General features: G+C 32.4%; 1 protein-coding gene across 2 annotated transcripts; it reads left to right on the forward strand.

Moving 5' to 3' along the window:
* The first annotated feature begins 6,533 nt into the window (after positions 1–6,533).
* LOC113846135 lies at positions 6,534–12,322 on the forward strand. 2 transcript variants are annotated; one of them, XM_027474076.1, is made up of 4 exons: positions 6,534–6,758; positions 6,952–6,999; positions 8,433–9,278; positions 9,788–12,322. In XM_027474076.1, the coding sequence occupies exons 1-4, from the start codon at positions 6,585–6,587 to the stop codon at positions 11,711–11,713; spliced, it is 2,994 nt and encodes a 997-aa protein (XP_027329877.1). In that variant the 5' UTR covers positions 6,534–6,584; the 3' UTR covers positions 11,714–12,322. The 2 variants fall into 2 exon arrangements, with proteins under 2 accessions (XP_027329877.1, XP_027329878.1); XM_027474077.1 differs by having other exon boundaries at positions 6,668–6,999.

Genomic DNA, 12,322 nt, shown 5'->3' on the forward strand with positions numbered 1-12,322 from the left:
AGTCAAACCTTTAAAAAATCACAACATTTTAACAACGTTGTCAAATTATAATGAGTTTGGAATCCCCACAGAAACCCCTGTGTGGAAAGTAGGAATGAGAACAGACATAAGAAAACTCATGACAGAAATTAGAAATAAGAATGGGGGAAAAGTTGAGACACGACAGGAAGCAGGGGAGTATTCCCATCATTGCCCCGCTCGAGTGCTGAAGCGATTAAGTGTTTGATTTTTATTTTTTTTTAAGAATTTTTTTTTAAATATAGTATAAATTTATACTATATTTAAAAAAAAAAATTCAGACTGCTGAAGCGATTGAGAGTGTGTTTGATTTTTTTTTAAGAATTTTTTATTTTTTTTAAATATAGTATAAATTTATACTATATTTAAAAAAATAATTTTTTTAAAGAAAAATCAAATGTACTCTAAATCTTTATTATTTTTTAAAATTATTTCATGTCTTAATTTATTGTAACCCCTCAAATAATTAGATAAAAAATATATTTTTTAAATAAAATAATTATTCAAGGACAAAATTTGTTTAATTTAAAAAATAAATCCTCAATTTAATCTTTCAAAGTTATGTCCATCACAAGTTTAATCTCTCAAAGATTCAATGTCACCAAATTAGCTTTGTAATGATAAAAAAAAAATGGAAGGTAAAAGTGGTGATAAAAAAATTAAATGATTAATTTAATAATAAAATTTAAGAACTAAAATGATAAAGAAAACATCTTGATAAATGTAATTTTGAAAAATATCCTAAATAAATGAATGTTTAAATATCTAAATTATAAAAATAATAATGTATGTTATATATATATATATATATAGCAGTTAAGCTTTTTATAGGACTATAGTATTGTTTTTAATTATATAGGTACTTATTAGGTAAGATATAAATTTAATAAGTATTCTTATCTATAATTATTTATATAATTAGTTTTCAACATATGTTATTTTAGTAATTCAAATGGGAGATTCACAAAGAAATAATAAAAAGAAAATAAAACTATGAAGCTTTGATCAAAGATGATTATGATAAATTCTTATAGTTGATAACGGATGCTATAAATTGTTATAATTGATAATTAATGGGCCAATTAATAAACTAAATGTGGAGAGAGTCATCCTTCCTCGTCTCAATGCTAAAATTAAATTCTATAAAACGTATAATCATTAATGAAATGGTTTAAGAAACAATATAACAATATGTCAACACTTATACGTAACAACTCTAGTTTTGGGTGAGACCTAATCACAAAGACATTCACTGTTGGTGATAAAGTATATAAAGAGTACTTAAATGTGAGATTATTTTGTAATCTTTTAAATATATTAATAGTTTATAAGTTTAGTGCATTATATTATTTTCAATATATTAATAATGGATTTTTTTTTTCTAGTCTCACCCAAGTCAAAAAAATCTTCTAAAAAAAAGTATGGTTGATTATGAGGATTTGAAGATTGTTGTTGGGGGTGGAACTGCTAGTATGCATACTTCCATGTCAGTAGACCTTGATGATATTGATACTATAACTTTTGGAGAAGAAAATGTTGATTTTGAGATGAAAAACTTTTCATATGATATTAACAATGATATATTCATAGCACCAGATCACTATAAACCACCTTACCAGCATTCATCACCTCGTCTAAGCATTTCATTACCTCAACCCCTTTTAGGTTTAGAGGTTCTACTGAAAAACCAATTAATCATAAGCAGAGTAGGTCCAAGTGTGGAGAGAGTTCAAACTTAATTGGAAACAACAGTCAAGCCAAAAATCTAGAAAATCTATCTGTTAGAATTGAGACTATAACCATCAATTTTGAAAAAATGTCTAACTTGATGGAGAAAAGAGAAAAATACAAAAAGGCAAAGGAAAATATTTGGAGTGCTGTAAAAGAGACCCCAAATTTGGATGATCAAACTCACTACATAGCTAGTGATTTTCTTGATACTAATGCAAAGAAAGACTTTTTCTTGATGATGTCAATAGAAGAGCCCTCATGTTGGATAAAGTACAAGTTAGGATGAACAATGTTGTTTTGGTGTTATTTTGGTTGCACTTGATTGAAGTATTTTATTTATAATTTGGTTGTGTATGAACACATGTTGAATTTGTGAAACTATATTATTTTGGTGTTATTTTGGTTACATTTGATTGAAGTGTTTGCTTTATATTTTGGTTATGTATAAACACATTTTGGAATGGTAGAACTATATTGTTTTCGTGTTATTTTGGTTGTACTTGATTGAAATATTTTAGCATGTTTTATTTTTTATTATATTATTATTTTCTGTTATATTGTTTTATATAGGTACAATGTCATATTCGAGCATGTATGAAGGTAGTGACAGATGAAGAAGAAATAGGTGACGAAGAATTTTATGAAGCAATGTACTCATGTGTAATGGCAATTCATGCATTAATGCATGTGTTGATTCAGTTTCTAGTTATGATACGTAATGAACAAATTGAACGTCCATTAAATCGACAATGAATTACTAACATGAGAAATGACTATATACACTGAGCATTAAACGATGATCCTGCAATAGTTCGACAAGTTTATAGGATGTATTCAGATATGTTTTGAAAGTTATGTACAATTCTTAGAGAAAAAACACCTCTAGAGGATATACGATATATTTGTGTTGAAGAAATGCTTGCATCATTCCTATAAATTGCTGGCCAGAATACTCGATATTGTGTAATTCATAACACATTTGGTCGATCACAATTTGCTACAAGTAAAAATTTTCACAAGATTTTGAAAGCTTGGAATATGATAACACCTACTTTGATGGCTAAACCAGGATCAACTGTGCCAGCTAAAATTGGAGAAAACACAAGGTTCTTCCTTTTCTTCAAGGTATGTAGTAATTATCTTACAATAAAAATTATAATTAAATTTAGTACTACTATATTTATATTTCTCAAATGATGAAGTGTTATATATGCTAAATTTTAGGATTGCATTGGAGCTATTAACCGGACACATCTTCCAGTAATGGTAAAGGGGCGAGATGTAAGCACTTATCGTAATCGTCATGGAAAGATATCACAAAATGTATTAATTGCTTGTAATTTTAATTTGAAGTTCATGTACGTTCTTAGTGGGTAGGAGAGTTCAGCTCATGATTCTAAGCTACTAAATGATATTATAACAAGGAGTAATAGACTTAAAGTGACTTAAGATAAGTGCTTATTTTTTAAATAATAATAATAATAATAATTATTATTATTGCATATGTAATTAATTGAACTGATGGACGAATATTCATTTTCAACATTACTGATTAATAAAAATCATAACTTTGAGCTTATTATTCAAACTCATAAACTAGAACGAGAAGATAATAATGCTTGAAGAACTGGTATAACTATAGATACATGAGTGAATGCTATTTAAGAGTACATGATATTACGGAATATTATTATTATTATTTATTCATATATTATTATTTTTATCTTTGACTTTTTTAAATTTGAATATATGAAAAAAAAATCTTTAACTCTATATATCAAAAATCTATAAAATTCTGCAAGGTCCACAAAATCTATTAAAAATTATGATTTAAAAGTCGTGTAGAATATGTTAAAATCTAAATTTTAAAGTCTTACCAAATCCTACAAAGTCTTAAAATTCTACAAAATTTTTTAAAATTCACATAACTTTTTTTAACTAAAAAAATTCTTTGAAATCTTAATCCAATACACCCATAAGAATAAATGGCTTTAATTAGTTTTTGTTTTAATCTGAAGACCATAATGACATAAAATCAAAATTAAAGACACTCTACATTATTTTTCATATCTTCAAAATTTTTGCAGAATTTGTGAAAATCATGAAACTGAGGAGGAAAAAGGGTGGTAGCAAAGTAAAAAAAAAAAAGAAGAAGGCAGATTAAGAATGAAAAATAAGAGTTATTATGTGACAGAGAGGCGCGTAGTTATCATCGTATTTGGGGTTGTTAAGTGTTGAGATGCTTTAATTGTATTTTTGTGTGAAAGAAATGGGTGCACTGCGCTGTGACATAAACACTTCGATGCTTCGACACCTACCAATGAATGGAGTGGGCCTTCTCTCTCTTGATCGTACCTCTCTTTTGTTTTTGGATCATACTATTACTCCTCTCCCTCTCCCTCTCCCTCCACACAAAACCTTCCATTTCAAATGCTATTTCAATTGAAATATGCCACAATCCACTCTTCCTTCTGTATATGATTTTTAACACATTATAAGATATTCATTCACTTTTGATGATTTGGGATTCAGCCAAGGAAATTATGTTATTTATACAAAAAAAATTAATTATAAAAACTATATTTCAATTGAAGTTAAATTATAAGGACTTCTTATTTACTCTTTTTAAGATTATTAATTTGACACAGACCGTTGATCATACTAGTGTCGCATGTTAAAAGAAAAATAATGTCAGATGATTGTAACATTCGCTATAAAAGAAAAGAAAAGTTAAAAAAACAGTTTCCCAAAAAAATATATGAAGGAATATATTTTTCAAAGGAAAGACACTGTTCAACCCCTGTGCTGTGACTTTTTGCGGAGAGATAATAACAGTCTCTGGCTGTAAAGTTTCAAATTAATTATTAACTTAATAAAAATATGTTTAATCGTCTCAGTTATATAACAGTAATTTTTTGCTCTCCCTATGACTCAAATAAAGCATTTTTATTCATTAAAATTTCTCTCATTTTCTTTATTAAAAAATGAATTAATTATAAAAAATATCTTTGATATATTGTTAATCAATATAAAATATCCTAATTTAATCACCCATGCCATTGGTCTAAAACTATATATATATATTAAAAAAATCAAACTTTATAAAAATTATTCTCTAAATATTTCTAATCACGTCTCAACATTTTCCTCGTTTTTTTCTCCATCTTTCAACGAAACCTATGAAGAGAGATCCCCTTTCTCTTCTTCTTGGTGGACACAGAGTTCCTTTTTCAAGTATAAAAAAATGATTTAAAAAACCTCACGTGGAGTTGAGAGTTTCTAGTTTTTTTTTTTGAAACGATTGACATTAGGTATTTTATCATAAAATAAGGATTTTGATGTGACATATAATCAACATTAAGAAAACCAATATCTTAATTTTTTTTATTGTTTATTATAATACTTCGTATGAATTAATTATATTACATTATTAAGAAAAATAATAATTAATATTTATAATACACTAATTAATAAATATACAAAAACCCTAACCTCAATAATTTTTATATATTTTATAAATTTTTTTTTTCATAATTCAACAACAAACAGTATTAACTTCAAAGTTTAAATATTTACTAATAATAAATATTTTTTTAATAAAATCAATTATAATATATCATGATATTATATAATAAAGTGAATAAATTGTGTAGACAAACAAACGGTTGTGATTTTAGGTGCATATTATTACGAGTTTCCATGGACAAAGAATAGGTGAGGGGTACTTTGGGGAATTCAATAGAGGTTGTGAATGAAATGAGATGGCTACGTAAACGCGCTACATGTAAGCGATATGACACTGTTGTGGCCCCTGCAGAAGCTCGCGCTACTGTTCACAACTTATTCTACCACTTCACTCTGCCCTCTGTTTCCATTTGTTTTAATTACTTTTTCTTTACGACAATGCAACATCTTCTATCATTTCAACTTAAAACAAATTGTAAAAATGTTTTTATATAAACTAACACATATATGCATTCATTCTTGGTTGTTTTTTTAAAGAAAATAGTTTGATCGGTGGTTTTATAAAAATGTTTAAAGAAATATGTTTTTTATTAACTTTTTTCTTAAAGAGTGCTTGAAACATCAGTCAACATAGATTGGTAGAGTCCGACATGGCAAGAGTCTATTGTAAAGACCCTTATCACTCTGTATATGTACACAATATTCCCTCTGCTTGTGTTAATACCAACTCGAGTTTGAGATTGTTTCGCAAATATCAACTTTAGCTTCTATCACCAAGAAATATGTGAAATACAGAATTAAATTTGCACTCACTGATAATTTAAACTAACGAGATGTTTTAATTTAAATCAAATGTAACTAAATTGTAACTCTTCACATTGTTACTGTTCCACCATGCCGCACAAAGGAACAAACCAACCGAGAAACAACATTCGACAAATCTCGACAACATACGAAATTATTATTTTAAAATAATCACTTTCTTATAGTATTCTAAAAAACCAAAAAGAAATGTTAAATTTAAACAAAAAGAACTCATGTTCATCTAAATAGGGAACGTGAACCTGCTAAATTATAAAAAAAAGAAAATAGAATTGAATTGAAAGAATAGAAGAAGGTTGAGATGTGTGAGTACTAGAAATGGCAACGTAGTTAACACAAGGAAAAGCAATTCACGCAGGAGGATCTTCTCGTCCTCGTCCTCTCTCATCTCCCCCACATAGTATGATTGGAATCTTCAAAGCCACGTGTCACTATGTATCCCACGCGCCATATGCGCGTGAGGATATATTTTCCTCGACCCCTACTCTGGACGGACGAGAACCCTTGCTTTCTCTCACTAAAAATTCTCTCTTTCTCTCTCCAAACTCATGTTATATTACATTATTTTTCTTTTTATTTTCCCATATCTCTTTTTTTCTCTATATATCAGCAAGAGCCAAGAGAGGAAGAGAACGACTTCATTTTTCTCGTGTAATTTTTTCTTCTCTGCCTCTCTCCAATTCAACCTTCTTAGCCATGAAAACTCTTCCTTCTTAACGCAGGTATCGCTCTCTTTCTCTCTTTTTATGCACAACTTTCTATGTGTATATATGTGTGTATGTAGAGAGAGAGAGAGAGAGAGAGAAATAAGTATGTTATTTTCTTCATCAGGAACTATGCTTTGTTCACGTTTTCTTTATTTTCAATCTGCAACTTTGCGAATCGGTGTATAACCATCACGACCCATTTTTGTAGCTTGGTTTCTTCATGTGGGTTTCGCCGGGTTCTTCTTCTTCCATGGAGGTAAGACTGCGAATCTTCTTCTTTTATTTTCTTTCGCTTCCGCATACTCTTTCTCTCTCTCTCGTGCTTTGTTGCTGTACGGTTTTAATGTACTTGTAGGTGTCTTCTCGTAGTAAATAACTCTAATTTACTTGGATCATATTGGAATTCTCACTAGGAAACTTGTGTGTGTGTGTGCACGCTTGTCTCTTTCTTGTTACTTGTATTTTCATTTTCTTTTTGTTTAATACATACTTTTGTGTGTTTATTTTTCATCTCGTGCTGGTGTTTTTTCTTGGTTTCTTCTTCCTTGTTTGTGTTTGAATGTTGTTGGTTGCGTGGAGATTGTGCTGCTTTTGGCATTCGAGGGTAATGTGCTTAATGGGTTTTCATGCATTTGTGTAAAGTCTTCGACTTTGTGATGTTGGGTTGCTCTCGTTTTCTAAATGGGTTCAGGAAATGGATCTGGTTTTCTGCTTTGTTCTCAGTTTCCATCCGGTGCTCCCCTTGTTTTTTTTGTTACCTACTTTTCCCCTTAGATATGTGTATCAACTCGTTATTGTGAGTTTTTTTTGGATAACGAAGTTCTTTCTTGTGAGTTGATTTGGTTGGTATCAGAATCTGCTTGAACTTCGTTGTTTTTTCCCCCCTAAATGCTTCTGTTTAATTAGGATATATTTTTTTTACATATGTGAGTGGCGTTTTTGTGGAGAAATTAAATGATAATTATATCCGTCATTAATTTTTTTTTCTTTCTTTTTTCATTTCTAGAAGTTTCTATTTTTACTTATTAATTTAAATTTCTCCATTTTTGCTGATTGGAGCATGTAATAATTGGGATTAGGAATATGATATATAAGTAAACCGTATCTCAATATTACTATCTCCCTACTGCTTCTAAAACACTGTTTTAAGTACACAATACCATGGCTCAGAAAATCTCACTTGTGAATTCGTATCGTAGGATGTCTTAGTGTATAATTTAGGTCAACTAGGGAAGTGGTTAGCTGGTTTGACTCTAACCGATTCCTAGATGAAGCTTAAGTGAAAAATACTCATTATCATTAAAGCTCTGCGACTTCGGTTAATTCACAAAAAGCATCTACCTACCAAATTTTGGATGCAGCTGGAGGAAGTGAACAGACAGGTTATTGCTACTTTGTTTCTGTAGTCAGTTCATTAAAGAACATCATCAGGTTGACGATATCAAATTATGTGCTTTATAGTGTGAGTGATGTTTATAGAAAGAGATGAGCAAACTCAATTAGCCTTAAATTCAACTGTTACTTGCTGTCCACCTCCGAAACAAGAAGAAACATGTTGGCTTTAAATTAAAATAAAAAATAAAAAAATCTTGATCTGTGTATGATTGAATGCTTAAGATTAGCTCTCTTCTATGTGTGTGTGTGTTAATTTTTCTCTTTCGTTTTCTCTGTGTTCAAATTTTTGGACAGGTGGATGCAGTACAAGTTAATGACCTGAATTGTATCGGTGAGCAAGTTGATGAACATTCACTTTCTCCAGAATTTTCTGGTGTTTATGATGTTTTTGGTGATCCGGACATATTTCCTCGGGTGGGGGAGCAGTACCAGGTTGACGTTCCGTCGTTAATTTCAAAATCTGAATATTACTGTTTTCAGAGGAACCAGCACGAGGCAGAAAGCACAGCCAGTACTCTCCATAAGTTCCGAATAGGATTACCCATCCCGATAATTTGGATTAAGGATGAAGTAGAGCACAATAAGCATGATCCACTGAAAAATGCAAGCAAGCCAATTAGAGTTACTAATAAAACTGAATGTTCACAACTAGAATGTATAAAAGAGACCCAAAATGCTCTGGATTGTGATAAACTGAATCCTAAGCTTAATGCTGCCAACGGTACATTGGTCAATAGATTGAAATTGGGTGAATCAGGAAATTCCAATGTGCAGCAAGAAACAGAGATTGGGATGCATGAGAAGCATAGAGATAATGGCCGTTGTCTGGTTCCCGGGTCTGCAAGTGACACCTGGAATGAAATTGAAGAGGCCAGTTTCATCCTTGGCTTGTATATATTTGGGAAGAACCTTGTTCAAGTGAAAAGATTTATTGGTGATAAGAAGATGGGAGATATACTGTCATTCTATTATGGGAAATTTTATAAATCTGAAAAATATCAAAGATGGTCTGGATGTAGGAAAATGAGAAGCAGAAAATGTATTTATGGGCAGAAAATATTCACAGGACCAAGGCAGCAAGAGCTTTTATCTCGTTTACTACCAAACATGTCAGAGGAATGTCACAAAAAATTACTTGAGGTACTGATTTAATTTCTTCCAAATTTTTGAGATTATAATATCATTGTTGCTCCACTGTAATGGATTGGGTCTACCAATCCTTCATTCACCTTAATTGCCTGGGACAAAGGCCATGTCTCCTCCTACCCAATTCCCAACCATATATAGAACAAAAAAAAACATTTCAAAATACCAGAATTTACGGGTGTCAACTGTTTAGTCTTGAATAAACATCTTTCAAAGCCACTCTTTCTTTCAATTGTAGTGCTTAAATCAAGTAGTATTCAAAAGTCATCGTGTTTGACTGTTGTATCTATGTCATAATGGAAAAGATATTTGCAACAATCATTTTGAAAAGTCTGAATTCCTCACCCTTTTTATCTTGTCTTGAAAAGTCTTTTGCATACCTCAGTAGTTATGCAGAACAAAACTATTATCTTAGCAGGTCTGCTGCCTATTAGTTTGTCTTCTTTTATTTATTCTTCACTACGAATGTGTTATAACTAATATTAAATTCAACTACTTTCTAGGTGTCCAAGACATTTGTAGAGGGGAAAATGCTTCTAGAAGATTATGTTTTTACTTTAAAGGCCTCTGTTGGGCTCAAAGCGCTTGTTGAGGGAGTAGGAGTTGGTAAGGGGAAAGAAGATCTTACAGGTCTCACCATAGATTCCACAAGGTCCACTCAATCACTTCCTGTTCGTCAAGAAATACCAGTTGGCAAAGCATGTTCAATGCTTACACCTTCAGAAATAATAAGCTTTCTAACAGGTGATTTCAGATTAAGTAAAGCTCGAACAAGTGATCTCTTTTGGGAAGCTGTTTGGCCTCGTTTACTTGCCAGAGGTTGGCACTCTGAGCAGCCAGATAGTCATAATTATGCTGTTGCTTCAAAGAATTCTCTTGTCTTCCTTGTCCCTGGGGTCAAAAAGTTTTCAAGGAAACTAGTGAAGGGGAATCACTATTTTGATTCTGTCAGTGATGTCCTGGGTAAAGTTGCTTCTGACCCTGAGCTAATTGAGCTTGAGACAATTGCAGATAATGATTGCACTAGCAAGGAAGGAAATGGGTGGACAAAAGATACAAAACTGGACCGCGAAAATTCCCCTGATCAGCCCCGCCACTGCTATCTCAAAGTAAAAACTCCAAATCGCAGTTCGGATGTCATGAAATTTACTGTTGTGGACACAAGTCTGGCTAGTGAAAAGATGACAAAGGTGAGAGAACTGAGAAGCTTGCCATTTGGAGTTTTAAAAGCTTGTAGTTTTGAAAATGACTCAGATGATGAGAATAGTTCAGAGGAGCAAGCAAATGAATCTGTGTCTGTCAATACCATATGCTTTGATCGGGGAGATAATGATAATACTAAAGCCAGTAAATCTAATGTAAGTAAGGGTGTCTCTTCACACTTGAATGGTTTAGAAAACAACGCATCAAAAGAGGAGCTTCCAAGGAGCAGCATGGGTTTGACTAGTCTATCTGCCGTCTCCAAGGACCCTAAGACAGAATGCTTAAGCAACACACAGAGAAGAGATGGTATGAAGTGCCAATCACTCCAGAGAATGGCATCTGATAACAATAATGATCTAGTTCCTGTCACAAAAAGGAGGAGGAGATTAACGGCCTGTAGCCGAGCAAAGAAAAATAGCAACAATGCCAATTTCTTTGTGGTTCCCAGAGTTAAAAAAGAGGCGGCCAGTTTTTGTCCAGATCTTGACAATTCAAATTCTACTGAGAATGTAACTGCTAACTTCTTTGTTGCTCCCAGAGTAAAGCAAGAGAAAGCCAGCTACTGTCCTAACAAGTCTAAATTTAGTGAGAATGTTCTTTCATGGGAAGCTCCACCCCAGGATAAGCCATTAGCAGGTTTTCCAACCCAGAAGAACAAGACATTAGCAGATTCTCTGGAAAATCCCAGCTCGATCATCAATGTAGAGGCATTTCCTGATACGAGTTCTTCCGGCGCTAAGGATCAAAGTGATAAGCATCAGCCACGGACTATTATTGACCTTAACTTACCTGTTTCACCAGAAGCTGAAGCTGATGAACCTTTAGTGAATGAAGTGACTGGAATACAGCAGAATAACACAAGCAAGGAATCAGATGAGCTGAGTGTTGGAACAAACTTCAAACCTGTGGATCACTCCGATCATCAGCCTGACATGCACGGTAGGAGGCAGAGTACTAGAAACCGGCCACCGACAACAAAAGTGCTAGAAGCTTTTGCCTTTGGATATCTAGATAGAAAGGAGAAACGCAGAGGTAGAGATTACTTCCAAGATAGTTCAATTACAAGACCTTCCCGACGCATATCTCGCAAAGTGGCCACAGCTTCTAGTAGTGGTGGTACAGGTTTTGAAAACGAGGAAAAAGCAAATGTTGTCTGTAATGGTAATGTTAGCACTAGCAGTGACAGTAATGTGATATATACAGGCTTCAAGTGCAATCAAGGATAAAGGAAACCAAGCCTTCAATTTGAGCCCTAAACTCAGGAAGAGAATGATACTTCCCTGAATCAATCTAAGCCGTGGAAGTTTGATTACCTGTTTTTGATATCATGAGATGGCTGGACATGACATAAACAAGATAGCAGCATTTTCACTCATTGAGATTTCTGTCATTATTTAGAAGTCTTCAATCTCAGACAATGTTCCAAAGAGCTCCTGCTGCCCCCTATTGATCAAGTGGTTTGACAATGCTGCATGGTTATGAACAGAATATACAGTAAGCCAATGCACATTATGACTCTAGTTTTTTTTTTTCTCTTCTTTTGATCTTTTCTTTTGTCACATAATTAGTTGTTTAACTTGGTCAATTTCTGTCATCTGATGACAGAATAAAGGAAAAAGGGAGCTGTTACCGTAGGCTTTTCCCCTATTTGGGTGTGTCCTCCTTGGTGATGACTCCAAATATTCAATATACACGCATGTATGATGTTATTTCATCATAATTATTTGGTGGTTGTTTGTAATAACTTGCCTTTGCCTTTTCCATTTGGATATCAACAAACTTTGTTAGTTACACCCTGCTAAGTATTTATATTATGGTAGGAAGGAACTTTTTTC

This window comes from Abrus precatorius, unplaced genomic scaffold (genome assembly GCF_003935025.1).
Source record: "Abrus precatorius isolate BTA unplaced genomic scaffold, Abrus_2018 Scaffold8, whole genome shotgun sequence".
NCBI classification, from domain to species: domain Eukaryota; kingdom Viridiplantae; phylum Streptophyta; class Magnoliopsida; order Fabales; family Fabaceae; genus Abrus; species Abrus precatorius.